This window comes from Doryrhamphus excisus, linkage group LG13, assembly GCF_037039965.1.
Source record: "Doryrhamphus excisus strain RoL-2023G ecotype Guam linkage group LG13, RoL_Dexc_Guam_v1.1, whole genome shotgun sequence".
Classification (NCBI taxonomy): domain Eukaryota; kingdom Metazoa; phylum Chordata; class Actinopteri; order Syngnathiformes; family Syngnathidae; genus Doryrhamphus; species Doryrhamphus excisus.
The window spans coordinates 13,556,839-13,583,718 of record NC_136369.1 but is presented as its reverse complement, the minus strand read 5'-3'; the positions used below and the strand labels follow the sequence as shown (position 1 = coordinate 13,583,718).

The 26,880-nt window shown below is 41.4% G+C and overlaps 2 protein-coding genes and 1 long non-coding RNA gene across 5 annotated transcripts; 2 read left to right on the top strand and 1 right to left on the bottom strand.

The window, feature by feature from the left end:
- Position 1: 1 nt before the first annotated feature.
- Positions 2-18,394, top strand: LOC131139330 (hexokinase-1-like). 2 transcript variants are annotated; one of them, XM_058088844.2, is made up of 21 exons: positions 2-292; positions 6,504-6,666; positions 8,051-8,199; positions 8,272-8,391; positions 8,521-8,616; positions 8,704-8,803; positions 9,110-9,293; positions 9,657-9,812; positions 10,446-10,533; positions 10,727-10,872; positions 10,946-11,138; positions 11,217-11,328; positions 12,249-12,397; positions 13,219-13,338; positions 13,410-13,505; positions 14,428-14,527; positions 14,607-14,790; positions 14,919-15,074; positions 15,223-15,310; positions 15,650-15,795; positions 16,374-18,392. In XM_058088844.2, exons 1-21 carry the CDS (start codon positions 230-232, stop codon positions 16,516-16,518), a joined length of 2,754 nt encoding a protein of 917 aa, XP_057944827.2. In that variant the 5' UTR covers positions 2-229; the 3' UTR covers positions 16,519-18,392. The 2 variants fall into 2 exon arrangements, with proteins under 2 accessions (XP_057944827.2, XP_078651900.1); XM_078795774.1 differs by having other exon boundaries at positions 8,051-8,391; positions 16,374-18,394.
- Positions 17,979-26,880, bottom strand: tacr2 (tachykinin receptor 2). 2 transcript variants are annotated; one of them, XM_058088846.2, is made up of 8 exons: positions 26,653-26,880; positions 23,074-23,224; positions 22,657-22,952; positions 21,419-21,613; positions 20,976-21,126; positions 20,765-20,884; positions 20,212-20,288; positions 17,979-20,139 (listed from the first exon to the last, which is right to left on the bottom strand). In XM_058088846.2, exons 2-8 carry the CDS (start codon positions 23,203-23,205, stop codon positions 19,950-19,952), a joined length of 1,161 nt encoding a protein of 386 aa, XP_057944829.2. In that variant the 5' UTR covers positions 23,206-23,224; positions 26,653-26,880; the 3' UTR covers positions 17,979-19,949. The 2 variants fall into 2 exon arrangements, with proteins under 2 accessions (XP_057944829.2, XP_078651901.1); XM_078795775.1 differs by lacking the exon at positions 26,653-26,880 and having other exon boundaries at positions 23,074-23,445.
- Positions 20,830-23,378, top strand: LOC131139332 (uncharacterized). The gene is made up of 3 exons (XR_013629693.1): positions 20,830-20,913; positions 21,007-21,095; positions 22,875-23,378. It is a non-coding gene; the product is annotated as an uncharacterized LOC131139332 (long non-coding RNA).

The window sequence follows — 26,880 nt, the reverse complement described above, 5'->3', positions numbered from 1 at the left end:
CTGGCTGCTTCACTCACATGCTGGACACGGTGAGACTGTCCCACGCATGAACCGGCTCTGGACTAGATATTAGCTGTGTATTTATCGCTCAATTCATTAGTCGTAGGCCTGTTTGTATTGAATATAGTAAAAACTAAGGAGGATATTGTCTTTATTTTTCTTGACTTCGAATTTCCTCAATTTGTGTTTGTGGGTCAGCCTGCTGTGTCTGTGAGAGAAGAGCAGCAGGATGATTGCAGCCCAACTACTAGCCTACTACTTCACTGAACTCAAGGATGACCAGGTTAAAAAGGTAAGCACCCCCGCTCACATTCCCCCACATTTGACCTTTTTGGATGTGATAACAAGAGTAAAAGGATGAAGACCGGCTTTTACCTGACAGTGTTGCTTTGTGTCAGTTAGAGTTGTCACTCCGGCTGGCTAACCTGTCAGCGTGATACATGATACATGTGTTGTAAAATGTATAAACTGCATGACTCGGGGAGCCTGTCATCTGGTCCCTGGTAGTTGGTTTGAAGAGCCAAGGTGAAGATGAGAGGAACTGAAAGGTGAAAGGACAGATGGGAGCAGAGATGTGGAAGATCAGCACATTTCAGAGAACTAAATGAAGAGATAGTGACTATATTCAGCTGAGTAGTACTGAGAACAGAGGACCACTCGCCACAGAACCCTGGTGCCTCTCAAGTTCCTTGAGATAACTTCTGCTGTGAATCGGTTCTGTATGAATTCTATTGACTTGGTTTATGGTTAACTTTAGTGGAGAAATAGAGGTGGATTCCATGAATGTTTCCTTAAGGACATCTCAGCAGCACAGCCCCCCTTATGTAGGTAAAAATGTGACGGGGCCAGTTTTAGGTTGCCTGGGGGCAATGTTAAAGGAGAGATCGACCTCTCATTTCGTCTAAAACCCAAGTCTTCACTCCATCCTGATCTGACGCGTTTTTGGACTTTTTAAATCAGAAGAAACATTCACATTTCCAGCCAACATGTTCTCCTTTGCACATGAAGCCGGGGGGGGAGCCCCTTTAAGGTCGCTCACTGATGATGTCATCAGCTTCTCTATAAACCGCGGTTTAGAAATGGAGGAAAGTTTACGCTTGTCACGCTTCCTTCTTGTAACCCGCTCCTGTCTGCTGTGTGTGTGTGGTGGCATCAAAGAAGGCCTGCAGTGTTGTAAAAGACATGAAAGCCCTCAGGATCTGATGCAATACAGCACCCCCCCTCCTCCCCTCCTCTCCTCTCCTCTGCCGGCCTCCCTAAAATAGGGCAGCTTTGAGACATGTGACCATACTGTATGTTAGATGAGCAAGGCTTACAGACACAGCAGCACTCCCGTAGGACGCTAGGTGTGTAAATGTCCTTGACTCTGCATTGTTTCTATGTGTGTGCTACTGTGAATCGTATCAGTGCAAGATGGTTTGTGAGGGTAGTGCAGAGGACAGTGTTTTTCCCATATGGCCAGCTTGTGTGTGTGTGTGTGTGTGTGCATAAACAAAACACGAAACGGCATTAGATTTCAGAGCTTCCCCAAGCTTGTTTCAAGGAGAACACGGCATTGTTGACAGGATGGGGAGGGGTGATTGAGTGAGCGGAAGAAAAAGGAAAGGCCAGAGAGAACCTCCATAAAGCAAAAACGCCAGGTGACAACGACACACACAAAGACAGAGTTGTGTGCCAAAGGTGTGTGTTGAATGGGAAACACACACACACACACACATACCATCCCAACCTCACCTTTCCTTACCAGAGATGGTGACATTGCGCAAAACTCCCACACAAGAGTCAGGGCGTACATCACATTTCAGATAACGTTTTATTGTATCTTCTGAAGGGGCAATATTATAGAAATTAAACTCTATGTACTTTAGAGCAGTTATAAAATATTGTCAGAAGTTTCAATATTTAGTGAGAGCACCATAGATGTCTGGAACTGCCTAATAATTAGCGGATATACCAGAGCTGCACAGATTGTCCTCCATGATGGATGCACCACTGGTGGATGTAAGATACCTTGAAGTCCTCCACCTTCCATCTGCTTAACGATGCCCCAGAGGTGCACAAGTGCGTTCATGACTGAAGCAGCTCTCCACTTTCACCTTCTGCTTCCTCAGCAAGCCGCTTGTAATCTTGGAGGTGTGTCCTTATGTTGGGAAAACTGCTTTGCAGGAGACATGCGCTACTTCTCAATGTCGCAGTACATGTTGGAATTCATGTTTTCTTCTATGAACCACATAGAACCACACATGCAATCGCAGTCCATTACGAATGGTACCAGCACCAAGCTTGATTGTAGGCAAGACACAACCATCTTAATACTCACTTGTGTTGCCAAACAAACAATAACGGCTGTGTGTTGAGCCATTTTCAGTGGCTAGTAAAGCTAAATGGATATGTCCAAGTTTATTCATTCATTCATTCATTTTCTACCACTTATCCTCACAATGGTCGCGGGGGGTACTGGAGCCTATCCCAGCTGTCTTCGGGCGAGAGGCGGGGTACACCCTGGACTGGTGGCCAGCCAATCACAGGGCACATATAGACAAACAACCATTCATACTCGCATTCATACCTTTGGACAATTTGGAGTCGCCAATTAACCTAGCATGTTTTTGGAATGTGGGAGGAAACCGGAGTACCCAGAGAAAACCCACACATGCACGGGGAGAACATGCAAACACCACACAGAGATGGCCGAGAGTATGTCCAAGTTGAATTTCTATAATATTGTCCCTTAAGAAGACATACCGGTAATAAAATGGTTGCTTAAATATGGTGTGCACGCTCCTTGAGATACCACATTATTACAGAAAAATGCATGGCTTTAAGTTGAAAGACTGACAGTCACCCCTCAGTTGGTGTCTGTGACTTCAAAATATAATGTAGACCTTATTAACTGATTTCTTGGTCTTGATCCAATCTAAAGTGTATGTATGACGTGCAGAATTCAGCTGAAGGAAGTATGGCTTGTGGAATATAAAGACCACACTTTTAATTTTGCAATGCTGCAGAAGTGGCGTGCGGGTGACATTTGGTTCATGTGACTATTGGTTTTCATGAGAATTTCCTTCTGAAGAGGCTCCATTTGATGGCTTGGATAAATTGCTGCATCATGGTTTTCTGCTGCAGAGTCATGTGACGCTTCCTGCCGTATCACTCCTGCAGCAGCAGCTAAATGTGATGTGCCACTGGAGCAGTGTTTCTCAAATAGTGGGTGGTGGTGCGGGGGGGTCTGATTGTCCGGGAGTACTTTCAATATTAGTGCAGATATGCCAACATCCAAATTTTCTGTTACTTAGAACAGAGTTCTCGAGTATACCGTAATATCCATCCATCTATTTTCTATGCCGCTTGTCCTCACTAGGGTCACGGGCGTATGCTAAAGCCTTCACCTTGCATTAAGGCTCGCCCTATTTAACTTAATGCACTGCAGACACTGCAGTATTACAGTATATGCCAAAGTCTCCACTCTGCTGCAGTGGTCCACTGTATTGATGCCCTCAGTCTCATCTAAAAAATGAGTCTAAGCTGCCTGCCTTGACTTTAGAGGTTTCACTCTACTTTAGGCTATTAGGGAGTACAGTACCCTTTTTGGATAGAAGTTTGCTGAGAACATATATTTTCTCCAGTGTAATGCAAGTACAGAAGCGGAGTAAGCAGGGTGTTGTGCTGGGATTATGAGTGTTTATTTATAGGAGGGACAACTAAGAGCATGTGTTAATATGCTTCCATGCCAGACTCCACATGTAAGCACATTATAGGGAATGTAACACCTGCACAGTGTAATAAAGAGCTGTACACAGTGGCTTGTTGGGCCAGTTTGAAAGTGCCATAACTACTTTGTGTGAGCTCGAAGGAGGTGGTACTACCACAAATTTTTTCTAGCACATTGAATGAATTTGTGATTTTGATAATCGTGATTATCATCAGAAAAAAACAGTGGACCAATGGTACAATATCAACACATTATTTAAATTATTACTTTAGTAAAAAAAGTAAACAGAAGTAAACACTGATGTTTTCTCTTATTCAAATCTTTTGGCTTTTTATCCACCAACCAAGCCCCCCTGTGATCAATCTGCCCACCACTAATGTGAGCATTTTGTTCTTATATCCCTGATAAATTGTGTAGAAGGTAAATTAATTGATTTATGCTGTTCTTCTTAGTTAAGACAGAAACAACAGTGCCTCTGCTGGCTGTAGCCAGGTAGTGCACTACATTTTAGCTCAACTGCTTTACAAATCAACAGAATTCCTATAAATAAAATAATAAATTAATTGAAGTTTCATATTAGCCTGGATTTTTTAAAATGATTTTTCTTCCAAGAGTGTTAATTTTGAAAGGAATCCATGTGAATGACTTAATATAAAGTCTGTTGAAGTCAGGTTGTTATTTGTTATGCTTATTATTTGGCATCTTTGTACAATTTTTTCAAGCAGTTAAATTACCTGTTTGGATTTGCATCAGAGTGAAACTAGTCCAGTCTGCCTGTACGGTATGCCTCATACCGGATCCAGCCTGAATATTCCGGTTTCTTCCTGTAAAGTCTCACATTTATACCGTAGCAACCTGTTCAAACAAAGAAAGACGCCTTTTGAGGAAATGTGACGTCTAAAGCAGGAAGTTAATTATTGTTGTCACGTCACATGTTTTATGTGTAATGGAAATTAGAGTTGAGCTTCGAGGCAGGGCTAAAAATTGCTTCATTCTGTCTATGATGTGATGCAACTCCGGGTTGTTTGACATCCTGTTCCTCAACACCACAGGCAACAACGTGTGTTGGGAGTGTGTCAATAGGGGACAAAGCACAGCCACCAGCTGATGTAGCCTGTCAGACCACACATGTAGCCAGGGTGATCATTTTATGTCATTCACTTCCTTTTTGCCAAGAGGGGATGATGCCAATGATTGAACAGCACGATTTCTTGTTCGGGGTGTGGAATGCTAAAAATCATTAGCAAAGGCAATGCAGTAAATCTGGTCCCTCCATTGCCAAGCGTCATTGTCTGTGTATGCGATTTGTACTACTACTATTGTGAAATTAGAGGTGAAGGACTAAACAATACAGTTGACCCTTTTACAAACAATAAAGACACACACAGAAAGTAAACATGGTGTTCTTACATTTTTAACGTTTCTACAGTATTGCCTATAAATGTGCCTACTGTAACTGTCATTTCCTGCAATGGATCAATAAAGTATTACATAGAACTCGACCATAGTAAAGGTACCGGTTATTTTTTGATATCCTGGATCATTTTTAACACAGAGTAGGTATTTTTCCAAGTATGTCCACAATTTTCACTGTATTTCCCACATGATGTCATAGAAATTATATTTAGAATTTAAATTTGACCATATAAAGACAGTAAAGGTTCCGGTTATTTTTTTATATTATCCTAGATCATTTTTAACACGGAGTAGGTATTTTTCCAAGTATGTCCACAATTTTCACTGTATTTCCCACATGATGTCATAGAAATTATACTTATAATTTAAATTTCAAGTTTAAAATAATAATAATTAAAACCAATTTATATTTATTAAAACCCTCTAGACTCTGGATCACTGCATAAACATGGAACCCTGACATATTGCCATTCATACAAGACATCATGGCACGCTTGGTGCCGTTTCATGAGTTTTTAGTGTAAAATATATGCTTTGACTCAGGAAAGGTTTGGAAAACACTGCTTTAGATAACACATGACATCACATTTTAAAACCTTTTTAACATGCATTTTAATGTTCTGTGCATTCTAGTGCGAGAAAACGAGTTAATATGAGCTAGCTAGCAACGGACGTCATGGGAAATACCTATTTTGACGCCAAAGCCCTCACAAAAAAACTAACAAGTGTTCCACACATACCTGACCTGTATATTATTATTGTAGCAGCTAACAGCATTTTTACATGACGTGTCGCTAATCGCTAGTCTTAGCGTCATTCACAGATGGAAGAGTGGATAGCTTAGTGGGTAGTGGATAGTGGGTAGCTTTCCATTTTGCTACCAAGACTCAAGAAGATGCTCGTTTGCAGTCAGCATTTTTACCTGAGGTCATGTGCTGGAAGACACAGCCATCCCAAGGAGAGCAAACATCGTAAGTGTTGTCGCTGCTGTTGTTGTTGACAGAACTAGCGTAAGTATGTGCATCAATGTGCCCTAGGAAATGTTTTAAATCATCAAAATAGGGCAAGATACTGCAGCTATTACATGTTATCATCAGTGTACGTGTTAATGCATGGATATTGAAACCAAGCAACGTTGTTAAGAGCACGGAGAGAACACGCAAAAGCCACACAGCGGAGAATGGAACCCAGGTCTTCCCGATCCCCACTTTCCACCGTGCGGCGTACATGTTTCTAATGTAATTTTATTTTAATAAAAAAAAAACTGTCTCTTGAGTACCACTAAATTCCACCAATGTCACACCAGTGAAGTACCGCATCTTGCCCTAGATTATACTTGTATATTTATAACAGTTGCTCATCTGTGTTTTGTCAGATTGACAAGTACTTGTACTCCATGCGCTTCTCTGATGAGACGCTACTGGACATCATGCAGCGGTTCCGCATGGAGCTGGTCAAAGGACTTGGACGTGACACCAACGCCACCGCATCTCTTAAGATGCTGCCAACATTTGTGCGCTCCATCCCAGACGGCTCAGGTCAGTGCTTTAATGAACATGTACCGTATATAAAAGGAAATGTTCATCTATGGTTTAAGCATTTCTTTCTGCTCATTGCATATTAATAGAAGTCTGAGTATTTCTAAATGCAGTATTTGTATATGTGCTGATGAAGGGAATGCCTCTTGTGCCTCCATGATCCCCTTCCTCCGTTTCTCTCTTTCATCACATGCAACCAAACTGTAGCTTATGCAAGGTATGTTACTGTTAAGGCAGTTTCTGTATGACTTAAATAAAAATAATGTAACTAAGTAATGTAACTAACTAGTGACTATTCTAAAGTAGCGGTATGTATACAATATTACACATATCCTTAACATTGACTTAACAATAAGGATTTCCCGACGTATGGCCTTTTATTTAGCACTAAGTGTTGTTTTTGGCATAGTAGCACCCATTTGTGGTGGGCGGATCGCTACTCGGGCTTCAGTTGGTTTCCTGTCCGACTGCAGCGGTCTCATTCAAGATTCAACCAAACAGTACCACCTGCCAGCTCGGCAGGCAGGTAGGCAAGCCCAGACATACCACAGAGAGAGCAGGAGGATGGCAGAAACAAAGTGCATGGCTCTTTGCTTAATTTTTCAGAAGGTTGTACATTGATTCAGATTGATGATGCATTTTTAAAAAGTATCATAGCGGTATCGCACACCCTAGCACCCATCTCACCCTCCATGAACTTGGCTAATTACCGCAAGTAGCAATGAACAAAGAGTCAAATAAAGTACTTTTGCTTTGTACTCTTCTGAGTGACACTGTAGGTATAAACTGTCTGTTGAAACAACCATTGTTTTAATGTGTGAACAGTGAATCCATTGTTTATAACAGTTAATTGGTTCCACACCCAATAAGTGAATTTCCTTATTCATGAATTGAATATTTTCATACGTTGATCTTAGAAAACATTTTTGCGACCTTCTAAATATGATTTGTAACATTATTAGAGCCCTCTATACATGAAATAATACCCCTACAGTCACCTTTACTCATTACCCAATATAGTAGACATAATAACGTCGTAATAACAGAAAATAAGGCATTTAGGTTGTAAATGAGACTTGTACACGTGTGTTGCTGAAAATGGTGCTAACGACAAGTGACATCGGGGGTTCAGAGTTGGGTTTTGGGCTGTTGTTGCAGCACCCAAGTGTGGTGTAGTAACATTACGGACACCTAGGGACCAATCTTTGAATGCATCTTCTTAATACAGTCTTATTTGTATTTATATTTTAGTTTTAATTTAGGCTAAATAAACAGTACAATGTGCTTCTATGTGATAGAGATAAGCCACAAAATTGGTGAGGGATGGCTGTATTTCCCCGATACCTTCTTCCTCTCTGCCAACTTGTTTCTTGTGTTTCTACAGAGAAAGGCGATTTCATCGCATTGGATTTGGGAGGAAGTGCCTTCAGGATCCTTCGTGTCCGAGTGAGTCACGAGAAGAAGCAGACAGTTCAGATGGAGAGCCAAATCTACGACACACCCGAAGACATCATACATGGCAGCGGAACAAGAGTGTGTACACACACACACACACACATCCAGCTACAACATACAGTACTTCTCACCTCCTCCTCCCCATTCCAGTTATTTGACCATGTGGCCGAGTGTCTTGGTGACTTCATGGAAAAACACAACATTAAAGACAAGAAGCTGCCAGTTGGCTTCACCTTCTCCTTCCCCTGCCAACAAACCAAACTTGATGAGGTAAATCTATATTAATCAAGCCAACTGATGGTGACAACCTAACGCTGCCTCATGTCCATCTTATATCTCATTACCGTATGTCTTGTTGCTGTAGCTTTTACTCAGAGGATTTGCTTTGTCTGTGTACAGAGTACCCTGATAACGTGGACAAAGCGCTTCAAGGCAGGCGGCGTGGAAGGCATGGATGTCGTCAAGCTGCTCAACAAAGCCATCAAACAACGAGGAGTAAGTCTTCATCTGTGAGGACTCAACTGTGATGTCATTGAGAGAAAACTATTGTTATCTTGCTTGTCTTGCTTGTATTTCTTTCAGGACTACGAAGCTGACATCATGGCTGTTGTGAATGATACCGTGGGAACGATGATGACCTGCGGCTTTGATGACCAACGTTGTGAAGTTGGAATTATCATCGGTATTACAAATGTTTATTAGCCTACACCGGTCGAGTGGTTAGCACGCAGACCTCACAGCTAAAAGACCAGGGTTCAATTCCACCCTTGGTCATCTCTGTCTTGAGTTGCATGTTCTCCCCGTGCATGCGTGGGTTTTCTCCGGGTACTCCGGTTTCCTCCCACATTCCAAAAACATGCTAGGTTAATTGGCGACTCCAAATTGTCCATAGGTATGAATGTGAGTGTGAATGGTTGTTTGTCTATATGTGCCCTGTGATTGGCTGATTTGCTGCATTGTAACATGTTTGTGACGTCTTTGCTTGTAGGAACCGGTACCAACGCCTGCTACATGGAGGAGTTGCGTCACATCGACCTGGTAGAGGGTGACGAAGGCAGGATGTGCGTGAACACTGAGTGGGGGGCCTTTGGAGACGACGGCCGGCTGGAGGACATCAGGACAGAGTTTGATCGAGAGATTGATCGTGGCTCTCTCAACCCCGGCAAACAGCTGTATGTCACTTTGGTCTACTCATGCTCTTATGTTTATTTTGAATATTAGGGCTGCATAATGTGTATATTTTTTCATGACTTCCTGACCCATACCGCTAACTTTTATGGATTATTATTTAAATTTAGATGTAACTGTAGTTTCTGCACACATGGAGGTAAGAACGACTCAAGCTTTTTGAACCCTGTGGTAATGGAAACAAGCCCCGGGCGTCATAGCAATACTGCCATTTCAGGTGGTTGATAAGGTTGGATGTGTTGAAGCTTAATGTTTTTTTTCCCGCTTCATCGCTGAATATTTGCTGAGCATTTGGCAAAATATCTTCCTCTGAAACTGTGTCTATCGTCTTGTTACTTGTGCTGCAGTTTTGAGAAGATGGTCAGTGGGCTGTACATGGGTGAGCTGGTTCGTCTCATTCTGGTCAAGATGGCCAGAGAGGGTCTTCTGTTTGAGGGCAAGATCACCGCTGAGCTGCTTACTAAAGGGAGAATCGAGACCAAGCATGTCTCTGCCATTGAGAAGTAAGTCTCATTTGCATCATTTTAGAGGATGCTGGTAATGTATAGCATAATCTATGACGGGTTCGCTGTGGGTCCCAACCTCGGACGTACTTTTTCCCATGGTCGTGAAGTCACAAGGAAAAGGAAATGATGAACATAACTGCATGCATGCAAAAAGTGTATTAGGAATGAAATGGCCTTTATTGTCAGTATACAAGATGTACAACGAGATTGGAGAGCTTCTCCTTTCAGTGCAATAGTTAAGTTAAAACAGTATGCAAAAACTAAAGTAAAAAAAAAAAGACAGTTTAACAAGATATCCCAGATATACACATAATATTGTGTGTATATGTTTTCGAGGTAGTGACAGAGGCAGTGATGGAAATATTGCACATTTGCATTACACTAATGCTAATGTTAATGCTAATTTTATAGGATTACAATACACTGTCTTGCTATTAAACCACCAACAAGTCTTTATTTAGCTTATATCTGTGAATTAAAAAAAATTTGCTTATTGATGTTAGAAACTTGATGTTGTCTTAGAAACTTTGGGTCCTCATATTTGTAATTTGGTCCTTGAGCTAAAACATTTGTGTCTGTTTTATAGGATTACAATACACTGTCTCGCTTATCTCACTCTCTTTTTTTTAGGAGTAAGGAGGGATTAACCAAAGCCAAAGAGATTTTAACCAGACTCGGTGTAGAGCCCTCAGCTGATGACTGCATCGCTGTTCAACATGTGGGTATTGTTGCCAAAATACATACTAAGTAGGACCTTGTCCCCTTTTGGTTAATGTGGCTTCCTCCCACAGTCCAAATATTAGCTTCATTCAAGACTCTAAATTGCTTTGAACAGGAAAGGCGTATTGAGAATGGATGTTGACTGTTTAAAGTTTAATGTGCTTCTTCTCTCTCTGATGGGCTCCATTTAGGTTTGTACCATTGTGTCCTTCCGCTCTGCCAATCTGGTAGCGGCGGTGCTGGCGGGCATCCTCAAGAGGCTCAAAGAGAACAAAAGTGTTGCCCGACTCCGCACTACTGTTGGCATTGATGGATCTCTCTACAAGATGCACCCACAGTGAGTCAAAAGTTGTGAAAATGGTTTTACGGAATACCTGTACTGCAAATAACTTCACTCAAATATACTTCAGGTATGCCCGACGTCTTCATAAGGCGGTTCGCCGACTGGTCCCCGATTCTGATGTGCGATTCCTCCTGTCTGAGAGCGGTAGTGGAAAAGGAGCCGCCATGGTGACAGCTGTGGCCTACAGACTCGCTGAGAAGTCTCGACAAATTGCACAAACTTTGTCAGAGTTCCGCCTGACGACAGAACAACTGCTAGAGGTGAGTTCATATTTGTGTACAGTACTTTGTATGTGAGTATAGCTACTGTATGTACGGACTTGTTCTATGTTTTTCCAGGTAAAGAACCGCATGAGGACTGAGATCCTAAATGGCCTTTCTAAGGACACACAGGCTTCTGCCACTGTGAAAATGTTGCCAACATTTGTATGCAGTACTCCTGATGGCACAGGTTAGACACAACCACATGCTTCTGTAACTGGGAGGAGACTAGCGAGACGTGGCATGTTGACATGTTGACACTTGACACGTTGACATTACACCCACCAAGGGGGCTCAAGAACAAGTAAACATGTCATAGTCTATGATGGCTATTTAATGGAGGGCCAAAGTCAGCTGGGATAGGCTCCAGCATAGCCCCGCGACCCTAGTGAGGATAAGCCGCATAGAAAAAGGATGGGTGGTGAGTGGCGAGAGAGAGGAGGGGATCCACAACAACTTCTCAACAGATATGATCGTTTGTGATCTCGTTCTTCGTTAGCATCCTTTTTTTTTTTTTTTAGATAGACTTCATTTATTGTCATCGCACAATAACACAGCAGTGATATTGCAAACGAAATGTCGTTGCCTGGCTTCCGTTTAATAATAATAATAGTGTGGTGAATAAGTAGATGACATTAAATATGAACAACAATGTACAGCGTAAACAGTAAATTGCACAAATAATTTAAATAATTTTGAATAAATAATAATAATTTAAAGTTTTGCATGTGGGCAGGTAGAGGGGCTTATTTAGCATTCAGCAGTCTGATCTTACACCTTTACCAACTTATATCATCTGTCCTTGCCAGGATGGAATTTATTGGTCATGCTGATTTGCCGTACATTCTGACAAGATCGGCTACGCCCACGCCATATTCGTATTTTTGTTACAAACTCATTCTTGAATTTTTTTTGGCCTTCTTTGTCACATAGCTTTGGGTTATTTAGCAGTCGCCCCTACATAGTGTTCAAAAACCATGGCTAAATCTTAACAAATATCTTGTGGAAAACAATCACATGAAAACTGGTGTATTTGAAAACCTAGTGATTGAATGCAAGTCTATTCAGAGTGCTAACGGATTGTTGTCTGTGTCTCTGTGGTGACTGCAGAAAATGGTGATTTCTTAGCTTTGGATTTGGGAGGAACCAACTTTAGAGTTCTGATGGTGAAGATTCGTTCCGGGAAAAGGAGAACCGTGGAGATGCATAACAAGATCTATGCCATTCCCCTCGAAGTGATGCAGGGTACAGGGGAGGAGGTGAGTTCATCATCCAACTCCCAATTGGGTTTTTATAACTTGTGGGAGCCACATAACTGATATTTATGATATGATATTATGACATGAGGGCTGCACGGCGGTTAGCGCGCTGACCTCACAGCTCGGAAACCAGGGTTCAATTCCACCCTCGGCCATCTCTGTGTGGAGTTTGCATGTTCTCCTCGTGCATGCGTGGGTTTTCTCCGGGTACTCCGGTTTCCTCCCACATTCCAAAAACATGCTAGGTTAATTGGCGACTCCAAATTGTCCATAGGTGTGAATGTGAGTGTGAATGGTTGTTTGTCTATATGTGCCCTGTGATTGGCTGGCGACCTGTCCAGGGTGTACCCCGCCTCTCGCCCAAAGACAGCTGGGATAGGCTCCAGCACCCCCCGCGACCCTCGTGAGGAAAAGCGGTAGAAAATAAATGAATGAATGAATATTATGGCATGATCCTTCTCAACATTTAGCATCTTTAAACTACTCTACTTGGGTGATGTCAAGTTGGATGTGGGACAGCTTGGCGGGTTGATAGTTGGACGCTGCCAGTTCATAGATAGTCTTGTAAGTTGCACGGAAGCCGGTTGTATGGTGACCGGCAGGTACGTTGTTTAGGATTAGCAGAGTAATCCTGTCTGTTACCTTTTGACCTCTGCTTCCATCTTATTTGACGGGTTTCACTTTAATTTCCAATATGATAAGTAAATATTCTTATTCATTTCATATGAAGCAAGACAATAAAATGGATGTGACATCACAGCATTGCATCAATCAAACATACACATCAATTTACACTCCGTGACATGTCTTTCCTTTTCCAGTTGTTTGATCACATTGTTCATTGTATAAGCGACTTCCTGGACTACATGGGGATGAAGAACGCTCGTCTTCCTCTGGGCTTCACCTTCTCTTTCCCTTGCTTACAGACCAGCTTGGATGCTGTAAGTATGGACCACTTCTTCACTCCACAAGATGATATTGATTAAAGGTGTCTGTTTGCATGTCTACCCAGGGCATCCTGGTGGCGTGGACCAAAGGGTTTAAAGCGACAGACTGTGAAGGAGAAGATGTGGTGGGGCTTCTGAGGGAGGCTATTAAGAGGCGAGAGGTAGAAAAAGAGTACAAACTGGTGTGGATTTGTACAGTTTGTGTGGATTTAGGATCATGGAACGTTTTAAATGTGTGACTGGCAATGTTTTAAATGTTTTAATATTGGCTCAGCTCCCTTTTCACCACAACGTACAAATGCAGAGTCCGCATCACATAGGCTCAAGACCCACTTATTTAATTTAGCTTTTAACTCTTGCTCCTAGTATACTCTTTTTTTAACTTTTGAACTTGACTTTTATCTAATGATTATTTTATACCCTATACCTTTTATTTTGGATATTAACCAAATGTTTTTATAGTTTTACACATGCTTATTTTAGTTTTTTTAATGTTCTTATATATTTCATTTGTATGTTTTATGTTTATTTCTATATATACTTTCTATATTCTTATTTTATGTTTTTATATTTCTTATCCCATATATCCAGTGTTTCCTCAGTGGGCGCTCTCTGCGCTGGGGGCTGTCCTCGGTTGGGGGCTGAGGTGTCTCCTCTCATGGGGCTTACCGACTGGGGTGGCTGGGAGCTCTGTGGCGGTGCCCCACTGCAGCGCTGCGGGTCCCCTGCCTACCTGCTGTGTGGTGGCCCCCTGCGTTGCGGCATCATGGCCTGGGCTGTGGGCAGCCCCCAGCGCAGATGGCAGCGCCTCCTGAACTGGTTCCTCTGTACTCAGGCAAACAAACTTCTTGTGTGTGTGTGTATGTGTGTCTGTGCGAGTGTGTGTGTGTGTGTGTGTGTATATATGTGTCTTGTTGTTATTTTTCTCTTTTTAAACATGTAAAGCACTTTGTGCTACATATGAAAAGTGCTCTACAAATAAAGTTTGATTGATTGATTGACTGCAGACGCTGCATCAATCTGTTTGTTACATTTTCATCATTTACTGTTCTATCAGTGAAACTTTCCTATATTTCTCTGAAGGAGTTTGAGCTGGATGTTGTGGCCGTGGTCAACGACACAGTGGGAACCATGATGACCTGCGCCTACGAGGAACCGACTTGTGAGATCGGACTCATTGCTGGTCAGTTCACTATTTGTCACTACACAGTAGGTCTCTTGAGATGTCCCCAATCAATATAAGATCATTCTTCTGTGTGTAGGCACCGGCAGTAATGCGTGTTATATGGAGGAGATGAGGAACATTGAGATGGTAGACGGCGATGTAGGGCGCATGTGTGTCAACATGGAGTGGGGTGCCTTTGGCGATAATGGCTGCCTAGACGACATCAGGACGGAATATGACCGCACCGTGGATGACTTCTCCCTTCACCCAGGCAAACAGAGGTGACACACACACACACACACACACAATTCTACCCATGTCAGAAACACCTGCTAGCAGTTAATCCTTTCTGTCCCTCATACATATTGTATGTGTGTACAATTATGTGGTGTGTGTCTGTGCACTATAGATACGAGAAAATGTGTAGCGGCATGTACCTTGGTGAAATAGTGCGAAACATACTAATAGATTTGACCAAGAGGGGCTACCTATTCAGAGGTCAGATTTCAGAGACACTGAAGACCAGGGGCATCTTTGAAACAAAGTTCCTGTCTCAGATTGAGAGGTAAGAATCCTCCACAAATGGACCAGCATGTTCAGCGCATCTTATCTCATAGAGTAGACATGGGCATTTTAGTGGCTGTTTAATCAATACATAAATGTATTATCCTTCATCCTGGTGACTCGTGATGTGTTTGTGCATCTTTATGCAGTGACAGACTAGCTTTACTTCAAGTGAGGTCCATCTTACAGCACTTAGGGCTGGACAGCACCTGTGATGACAGTATCATTGTCAAGGAGGTAAGATACAGAGTGTTTAAATGATAACATCACAGTCCATCATACTATTCCCCAGATTGAACAATACAATACCACATATTTTGTAAGGTGTGGTGTTTGTCTTGCAGCCATTTTTATTAAGTATCATGTTGCATACAGACTTGCTAGTGACAAAAGCCCCCCCCGCGGTTGGGGCTTGTAGACCTCATGTACATTATCAATACAACAAAACATTTTATCAACCGCGATTTGTGAAAGAGCTTGGAGTGTGCGACCGTGTGGAAATGCGTATTTGTGAATTGATATGCAATTCAATATGGTGCAATAATGATAATGTTTTGGCCTTTTATTGTTACACAGGTATGTGGAGCCGTGTCACACCGTGCCGCTCAACTCTGTGGGGCAGGGATGGCGGCAGTGGTTGATAAAATCAGAGAAAACCGTGGACTGGACCATTTGAACGTCACGGTCGGAGTGGACGGGACTCTGTATAAACTGCATCCACAGTAAGATATAGCAATATAAAGAAATTCAATGCCTTGCGAAATGCAGATAGATTAGTCATGAGGAGATACTTCTTATACACTCAGCTCTTAAATCAAATATGTTGTAGTAATCAGAAATGAAGATATTCAAAGGGACATTGCGGTCGTCTACAATCATTCATTTTTATATTTTAATCTTAATCTTTATATTTTAAGCTTTGTACTTCAGACCAGGGTTCAATTTCACCCTCGGCCATCTCTGTGTGGAGTTTGCATGTTCTCCCCGTGCATGCGTGGGTTTTCTCCGGGTACTCCGGTTTCCTCCCACATTCCAAAAACATGCTAGGTTAATTGGCGACTCCAAATTGTTCCAAAGGTATGAATGTGAGTGTGAATGGTTGTTTGTCTATATGTGCCCTGTGATTGGCTGGCGACCAGTCCAGGGTGTACCCCGCCTCTCGCCCAAAGACAGCTGGGATAGGCTCCAGCACCCCCGCGACCCTTGTGAGGAAAAAGCGGTAGAAAATGAGTGAGTGAGTGAGTGAGTGCTTTGTACTTCAAGACATGTCAACTTCAAACCAAATATCTTGTCCGTCCAGCTTCTCCATCATCATGCACCAGACCGTCAAAGTGCTGGCTCCTCAGTGTAATGTCAACTTCCTGTTGTCAGAGGACGGCAGCGGCAAAGGAGCGGCGCTCATCACGGCAGTGGGCGTCCGAATGAGACAAGAGCTGAACAACTGATAACTTTTGACAGTTCTACATGGCTCCTTCCTGCTCTGTCCTCACTCAACCAAAGCAGACCAGGGAACACCCGCTCCAGTAGCCGCTTTAGCTTTTACTCCATGTGGCAGAAAGAAGAGAGCTTTCTCTGCTATTTAGCACAATCACCATACTATACTAGTACGATGATAGCTTTGCACAGTTCCAATATTGCTGTGGTGTGTAATGTCGCCACCTTGAGGATTATTTTGGTAACTGCAGGATGTCACACTAGACAAAGGATGTCCAAATGCAGTTGCATTAATGTTGTTTCATGATGTTTAGTAGCTGCAGGGTCGTTCTTTAAATTATTGTACCAACATCACCACAATGTGTCTGCACAAAAAGACAGCAATATGATATGAAGTGAAAACAATAATATACACAATATGTAAGGGGTTTGTGTTTTTGCTTTAAAGCTTTTAAGGTCTTATCCAGATATAAAAATCCATTCTTTTACATACGATACTGTTATTTATTCTATTTTTACATCAGGGGGTGATGAAAACGTTACTGCTGCAATCAAAAAGTTGATGTTTATTACATAAGGTGCCTCAGCCTGGAAGGAAGTGTGAACATGGAGGGATGTCACATGCCTATATAATGAATATACTGTACTGTAAGAGCTCTTTGTATTTTACCAAGTATTTGTACAATTCCCAGTATGCTGCTGCTGTCTATAAGGCATGCGAATCAATCCGTTTCTTAGCAACGTGAAATGAATGAAACATGAGTGTATGAGGTGCTATCATGGGTGCCAGTGGACCACCAGTGGCCAAAATCTGTAGAAGAACCGTACACTTGAATTGGATTTGAAGCATTCTATTCTTTCTCACCTCTTGTTTAATAAATGCTCCTAAAATCTCAGGAGCATGATGTTCCATGAAGTAGCCCAAATCTTGCACATGTATTTATGTAATGACTTCTCTTTCCCTTCATTTTGGCTTATGGCGTTCCTCAGGGCTCCATCGTTGGTCCACTAATATTTTTGAAGCTATTTTAACATTCTCCAAAAATACAACTGCACTTTCAAACTCTTGATGGTCTCAAGAACATTTATCACCTCTTTTTACAACTCGGATGACGATTCTCGGATGGGAGATGTGCAGCACAGGATGACAAAGTTTAAAGCTGCTATAGTGTTGTATGGGATATTTTGACAGAACGTTAAACATCACATTTATGTGGACAGGACAAGCTCAATGTAATCGGAACTCCAATGAATGATATGTTTTCCATCAACAATCACTCCATCCACACTGTCTTTGTCACATAAATACTTGAATCTGTCCAACACTGTCAACCAGTCCTTCACTAAATAAAATCAATCCTATGTCAGAAGGAGCGGCATTCATGTGTCATTTATAAACTATTACCTGTAATAAAAAAAACACATAATTTCACATTTGATAAACACGTTACATGTTTATTTAGGCCTCATCAACTGGCCTTCATTTTGTGCAGACACCAAACAAATTATTCACAATGCCACTATACGTATTCATAAATAGTACTCAGGACCAGATCTGCATGATTGCCACTGATTATTTACATTTTGATTACATTAATACACTCCATTTTCATTTTTCAATCATGGCATACACTAGGGAATGTTATATAAATAAAAACATAAACTAGGATATTGACTTATTTGCCGATAACCAATATGCTGATATTGGCCAACTCTCGATTTCCAATTCCAATATTTTAGAAATTTTGTTGGCCAATTTAAACTTGTGACGCACTCACTCCTCTCCTGCCTTGCGAGCTGGCTGCTTGCAAGGTTTTCCTGCATGCACCAAAAAAATTATTTGCATCCCAATTTTCTTCCTACGGTCTGTGGGCTATGAAACTCACCCTTAAATGTCTTTGTATGTTAGAGCTTACGTAGTTGTTGGTTATTCTGCATTATTTGTTTATAGTGTATTGTCTGTTGTTACCTACTTATTACATTGCTGTGTGATGTTTTAGCATTATAACTGCTTTCATGCTGCAATCTCTGCGGTTGTCATTGTAGGGAAGATACCAATATCAGATAATTATTGGCCATTCTCATAAAGAACTAAAGTCCATGAGGGAATAGAATGAAAATGTCTTGCCTTCTGAATAAAGACTCTTCAAATAACAGGAAACATTACAGTATATGCAATATAGTGCAGTATGTCCTTGTACAATGTCAAATTAATGCAGGACTTTTTTTTTACATGTTCTATCTCTGCAGCTTTGCATACATTTCACATTGTGTGATATTCATTTAAAATCAGTCTTCCTGGCTAATATTGAATATGCATATTGGAATCTAAATGTGTTCTGCCAAGACGGACCTGACACTTGCATGTGGGATTTTTGTTCCATGGCAATCAATCCAGGGTGTACCCCGCCTCTTGTCGGAAGTCAGCTGGGATAGGCTCCAGCATACCACCACGACTTAATTGAGGATAAGCGATATAGAAAATGAATGAATGATTTTAAATACACCAATCATTGTTATTTATCTATGTGTGATTTTTCGCTAAATATATTTTGCAGCCATCTACATCTACCAATGTGTGTTTCGCTTATTTAGCCAATAAATATAAAAACTTAAATGTTCCCTCACAGACAGGCATGTCTACTAGTCCAGCAGTAAAAACTTGATACGTTTGGCAGTGGGAAAACAAGGAAATCTACTAAAGAGTCTAGAACAGGGGTCTCAAACTCAATTTCACTGGGGGGGGGGGTCACTTGAGGTGAGGCTGGGTCGCATCAAGTATTGGAGTAGGGCTGGGTATCTCATGATATGATTCGTGATACATGGATCACAAAAATGATAATACAGTATCTTGATACATTTCCATGTGATAACACCTGTGTTAGCCTGTTGTCGTGAGCCGCAAAATATGATTTGATGGGCCACAAATGGCCTGTGGCCCTCAAGTTTGACACCCCTGGTCTAGAATTTGTTCAAAAACAGAATGAGAGGGGGTAAAACAGCACACTCCTTACGTCCACGCTCCCAGTCTGTAGTTTTTGTGTTTACTGCATTTTGTTTGACTCTTTTGTGTACCCTTTCACAATCAGTGATAATACACTAAAAAGGGGTAAATACAACAAAAAAGAAGCAAAGCAACAGCTGTACTTTTCAAATTTAAAGCTCATTACACATTTTAAGCTTTTTTAAGTTGGCTTCTGCAGACCCAATTTTGAGAAACACTTCACTAAAGACGAAAATGATATGAGGTGGGCCTTACGATCATTCACAATAGCAGCAAATGTAAACTCAAAAAACGGTCTTCTGTTATTTTTTCAAACAACCATTAGAACACCATGACTGTAAAACCAAGTCCTCCGATCACACCCTCAGTGTTGTTTCAATGTAAAGATGCCCAAACCAGCTTCTTTACATCAGGAATGTCCTACCATCTTTTGCGTCATCATTGCCCATATCCTTTGTTTACATCCCAAGTGTTGTTTGTATCTATGGATGTGTGCGCGCTGTTGTTGCCTTGGCTGCGCGTCATGGTCACTCTGAAGGTATGTGTGTACTGCAGCTCCATCTTGTCCTCCTCTGTTACTTTGATGAAAGGACACCAAGAGAAGGCGTGACGAAAACCAGCACGGAACCTGCAACAGACAACAACATTGTGAACAACTACACGCTAAGATGTGCTTGAGTATTGACGGTACTGTTTTTACCTTTGGTTTAGACAGCAGTAAATGATAGGGTTGTACATGGTTGAGCTCATTGCTAGCCAAAAAATGGTCAGGTAAACCTGTCAAAGATAGGAAATACATAACTATTTAACTGTATCTTACTTTTCAGATAAAAAGATGATACATTAATGATAATGATACATTACGTCGCTGTTTGATGTGTGTGCTAAAAAGCTGTGTGCTAGCATGAATTAGCTTGAGGTTGTGCACCAACAAATACGCACATTAGCACTCAATAACGTCGTCTAAACTTAACTTTACGCATAGTAAACACATAGTATCGGTATTTGATACCAAACATGAGGTGAAAAAAACGGTAAAAGTACAATTCTGTAGGCTGTACACCGTGGGATAAAGTTAGCAAACACAATGGTGCCTTTAATGACCCCCGAACAAAGTGGGACGCGTCGCCACTGGCAACATACAACGTATTTAAGTTATAGGCAAGAAAAAATAGTCAAATGTACACTTTTGCTGGTGTCAAGAGGATAAAAAAAAACACAATCAACAAACATGGTCGAAAAAAGAAACAAACCTGTTGAATGTAATGTTGCTTGTAAATGTCTCTATTGAATGATCCCAATATGAAGTAAGTGTGGTAGGGCAACCAACACAGAGCAAATGTCACCACCACAACAACCATCATCTTGACTACCTGCGAGCAAACACAGAATAAAAGGCACCGTATGTCAACTCAGCAGGCACAAAAATATTACTTGTGTCAAAAAAACAACAACAATGTTGACCTTTCTCTTTGCTGTGATTTGGCTGTGGTAGTGGTCCGACGCCTCTCCGGGGATGTGGCCTCCCCACAGGGTCCTGCCTACCAGGCTGTAGGTCACCAGCATCACCAGCAGGGGGAACAGGTAGATCAGCAATATGACAGCAAACTGGTAGCTACAGGATCCATAGATAAATAGAGTGTAAGAAGAAGCATATTGATGACATCAAACTCAAGATACTTGTTATTGATGGGGTCAAAGGTCATATTGCATGTTTTTTGTTAATTCTGAACCAAACAAGCACTTTTCCTTAGTTATGAATGCACCTGTGTAGATTCCATTGGTTTCCATCAATGAGAGCAAAAGAGTGCTGGCAACCGTTCGCTTTTGGCAAAAGTGTTGTTCGACTTATTTAAATGCAAATGTGTGATTAACTCTGAGCGACTGAGCACCACACGATCCTTCACCTGAGTTGATGTGTTCCGCCGTAGTCGTCCGGCCAATCGACCATGCAGACAGTTCTGGGGTAGTAAAATCTTGTCACGCTGTAGTAGCACTGTGGGAATGCGAGTAAGATGGCTACGATCCATATGAGCGTTATCACAACCTTGGTGGAGGTGGAGGAGAGACGGGGCTTCAAAGGGTGGATGATGGCCATGTATCTAATGCAGGAGTGAAAGGTTAATGAGTTCAGAGCCATTTACAGCTGCCCATAGACAGCGGTTGATATTAAATGGCAGCCTGTAACCATTCATATATCAGTTAGCCTTCAAATGTTGCATACTTTTCAAATTCCTTCTCTTATCTTGCTGTATATATCTTTGGACAGCCTCTAATTCGAAGCCCATTTTATTTTCCACAGTCATTAGGGCTGTCAAATGATCATAAATTAAAATCGAATTAATCACAGTTAATACAATTTGCATCTATGTCTGAAAAATGCCAATTTTTTACTGTATTTAACAAAGAGAAAGATAAATGACAGGGCATAATCATATACTGTACCGAACTGAATATGTCAATCAAGCTAAAATATACCACACAAGCCTAAACAGCCATATGTCAAACACTATTTAATAGTAGCAGAACATTCTAATCCCACTTTAAACCGTGTTATTATGAACAATGAGGGTTTGCTTTCAAATACACTACGTAATTTAAGGGACGTTTATTTGTTTTCAGTGAATTTTCCAGCGTACTTAAATGTAGCAAACTGCCCCAATTGAGAGTTATGAAGTGAGCGATAAGAATATCCACTTCATGTTTTTCGTTAGCTTCCTGTTTATTTACACACGCGCATTATAAAGTCACTTTTGTGATGTTCGGAGTGTACGTGAATGCATCTCGAGTGCTTGTCATGAGAATGAGGAAGTGTCGTTCCCAAGATGAACGGACGAGAGACTTGTGACTTGGAGATAGTACATAGTTTATGGTGTTGGAATTGTACTGCTGTTGATGTGTTCGGGTCAGAATGAAGTTATAGAGAGGTGTGCTTGCATTAATTACACTAAAAAAATGTAACGGAATTAATGAAGCCTTAATTATTATTCGTTAGCTAACACTTATCCACTTTAACGTCACTAGCATATTCCAGTTGACTTTGGGCAAGAGGTCACATGATCTAGCACCTTATAGTGAGGCGTTCTACATCAGTTTTGGTTCAATTTTGATGTTACGGGCCATATTTTCAAAGGAGCTTCCTTACCTGTCCACTGCGATGGCAGCCATGGAGTAAATGGATGAAAACATGGCGGTGATGGGAAAGAAGTTCTGGAATCTGCAGTAGCCCAGGCCGAAGTACCAGTCGTTGTGTAGAGCGTAGACAAAGTTGAACAGGGTGTTAAATGTTGCCATGGAAACATCAGAGAAGGCCAGGTTGACGATGAAATAGTTAGTCACAGTTCTCATCCGCCTGTGAGCTAGAATGATCCAGATGACCGTGACGTTCCCAGTGACGGACACCAGGATGATAAGGGAGTAGGCTAAAGCCCACAGAGCCACCTGACGGGAAGGGGGAACGGTCACAGGGGAAGATTTATTCCACTTTTCAAGCAACTGCTGTACAAAACTTTCTTTATTCCCAGTCATCTGTGATTGAAGTAAAATAGGAGCTGTCTTCTACCTGCCAGTTGGGCTGCTGGAATTGATTCCCCACGGTCTCATTCGTGTCCTCCAACCAGGCTGGAAGCGTGACTGGCAGTGGTAGCGATGTACCCTCTTGGTCTCGTTCCAAGTGCCGGATCAAACTGTCCATGTTCTCTGTCCTGCTTGACCTGCTCAAATGGAAAACTGCGCTGTCACAAATGTACATTAAGATCAATTTCTGTTCCTCAATGTACATTTCTTGTTAATATTAAGTTATCCCTGACCGGACCGTGATAGGTGAATTCTGCAAATTGGTGTTCAATATTAATGCATGTAATATTTTTGTGATTACAGCATAAAAAATGTGTTAATGACTTTCAAAATCCAATTTTTTGACCATTATTAGAGCCCTGTAGACATGAAATAGCACCCACGTAGTCACCTTTATACTCCTATTATTTTACAACACATTGCTCTCCTGGATTGCATAGGCTATGTGATCACTGTTCTTTGTTTGGCATGAAATAAGCTATGAAAATAAATGTTAGAAATAGTTATTTTCATTTTTGTAAAAGTAGCTTTCACAAGAAAAAACCTTAGTGACCCCTAATACAGCCAGTAGTGCATTTCAATATTTACACATACGTATGTGATCGGTATCGGCCGATGTCATTCACAGATTATTGGGATCCATCCACATCCCTAATTGCAAGACTTTCTGTCCCCAACCCTGTCTGCTAATTTCTTGGTGAATTGTGCATGAGTCTTAACACAAAAACACATGTAGCTGTAGTGTCTGTCAATAGACGCAGTATCATTTCATATGCATTAAAAATGTACAGTTTCAATTAGGTTTACATGACTTTGGTGGATGTTCTCCTTTGGGTGAGGATTGAACTCATCAACAGTTGTCAACAGCGGTCATCTTGCTGTGAAATAGTTTTCTCAAATGGTTTGAACTTCATAATGACCCTGTGACTGGCGACCATATCCATGGTGTATAGTTTCCTTTTGTTCCAAGCCAGCTGATATAGGCTCCGGCAGCAGCTGTGACACCTAACAAGATATGTCATTTATAAAAAAATATTTTTCTATATTTCTATATTGTTGACTGGCTCAAGTTTCACCCTATTACAAAAACACAGTGTGTAAGCGCATTGCACCATGTGTAGTAATAAGGCATCGGGATAGACTCATGTAGCCTTTACAATAGAACCTCACATAATAGCAAATATGTCCCCGTAGGCCATTTGAACTATTCTAGCGGTAAATTTTCCAGGAAAAACAAAGACTTTTTGCGCCCCTGTTCAAGCACACAGCACATAATTACTGAATGAACCACTTCATAAATGACTTGTATGAAACACGAGCCTGCAATGTAATTCCTATTTCAGAGGTTTTCAGTGCTAATTTAATAAGACTTGGGGGTGTCAAGAGAGTGATCAGAGCTAACAGCCGCACTCCACACCATCACGGTGCGGACATGATCGCACATTCATCTTACAAAAGCTCACTATGGGTTGGGTCTTTAAATTCAATATGTTCCTGCTGACCTTTCGTTAGTTACAATCTGTAACTCCTAATTGATTGCCTTGCTAAATGCGAACCCTTGAATACAGTGGAAGTGCCAAAGTCCAGCACAATTAAGCACAGGGATTCATGTGGTGAGAACGCCTGCCTCACAGCCAGGTGGTTCTTTGTTTGAATCTAGCATGACGTGCACGGTTTAACTCACATTGTCCAAAAATATGCATGTTAGGTTAATTGTAGAATATGAGTGTGAACTGTCTACAGCAAGATTAACCATACTTTAAATACTGAAAAATGAAAAGTTTTTGTGGGGCACTTTGACATTTGTGTATTAACAAAGGTGCAGCAACATTGTTATTATGAGAGTTAACACAGAAGAACGACTTTTCTGGCGTAGTGACGCAGTGCCTCGCTCACAGGTAACTTAACAGCTTTGCGCATCACCTGTGAATTTGAAATAAATTGAATTAATGAATCATTTAAACAGAAGCAGGAAATCTGTGAAAACGCTGCATAAAGTGGTGCAGAATCTGGAAGATCTAGAAAGCTTTATTGTGTATACAAAATACAAATACCTGAAAATGAGCATAATAGGTCCCCTTTAATGACAAAGCTTTGTGTTATTATTAGTATCAACATTTCAGATTGATCTCTTCATATTGTGCCTTTTAGTTCTAAAAAAAAAAATCCAACAGTGTGCCACGGGCCAATAAAAAACAACCTGTGGGCTGCAATTGGCCCCAGGGACACACTTTGGAAACCTCTGGTCTACAGTATATATGCCGTGTGATTGACTAGTCCAGGGTGCGCCCTGCCCAAATCAGCTGGGATTGGCTCCAGCTCACATAAGCAGCATAAGCGGTTGAATGTGAGTGAATACGTTTTGGAAGAAGTTTACCCACTCTGCTTTGGATGCTCACGAGAATTATGACATGACACGTCATAATTTGACCTCTGAGGCATGTTTTAGTCCAACTCTAAAACCTCGCAATGGCTGCACGGCGGGGAGTGGTTAGCGCGCAGACCTCACAGCAAGGAGACCAGGGTTCAATTCCACCTTCGGCCATCTCTATGTGGAGTTTGCATGTTCTCCCCGTGCATTCCAAAAACATGCTAGGTTAATTGGTGACTCCAAATTGTCCATAGGTATGAATGTGAGTGTGAATGGTTGTTTGTCTATATGTGCCCTGTGATTGGCTGGCGACCAGTCCAGGGTGTACCCGGCCTCTCGACTGAAGACAGCTGGGATAGGCTCCAGCACCCCCGCGACCCTCATGGGGAAAAGCGGTAGAAAATGAATGAATGAATGAATAAATTGTACCACTTTTGCAGAATTCAACTTTGGAGGTTTCACTCTGCACACATGGAACTGTCCTTTGGTGCTTAAGTACATTTTATTGCCTATTGATTATTCAGTAACAATGTTGATCCTGAAAATATAACCCAGGTGTCTTATAATACGAACATTAGTAATGGGTTTGAGTTTTAAAACAGCACTATCCTAATTGGCCATCATTTAACAATGTCTGGAGGTAATTACGTACATATGTGTGCGTGCGTGTGCATGCTCCCATCTGCTTATCTGAAACGGACACTCACCGGTCACAACATTAGGTACACATGCACGACCTTAAGCTGTATACGATCCAAAAAGCAGTTAGCTTTCACAATTATACAATTTATTTTTAGTTGTAGAATTGCACTCAATCATACTGACAGATGCGTCTAATATTTGTTGCTCGCCAACCTCATAATGCAATCCTTATACATGAATGCAATTTAGTAACATCAATAATAAATTAATTATTGAGGATTCTTATCTTTGATGCCCTCATTTTTGACATCTCTCAAATATACTCATGTAAATGACATTTTTTTATGATGTATATGTGTTACAACAACCTTACAGTTGTTTTGGTTTACATTACACTTAATACATAACTTTTAACCCACAACCATTCATCATCAGATATATTCGCCAGCATGCATGACGGCTCACAATGATTTGGCTGCAACAAGCTCATCTGATGAATTAGTGCAATATACCACAACGTCTTTACTAGGAGGAGCAAATAAATATTCTTACCTTTGTATTTAGGAAGGGGAACAGTGCAGTGTGTCATCTATGTGTCCAGTTGGTTGCAGATTACAGCCAGGAATTACAGAGCCCTTGACGCAATGGATAACAAGGTCCTATCCATCTAGACACCCCCTCTGTCACTCTCTCTCTTTCTCACACACACACAACACACACACACGTACACACACTCTGGAATGTGCAACTTGCAGATCCTCCAGCTGAGAGTGATGGAGA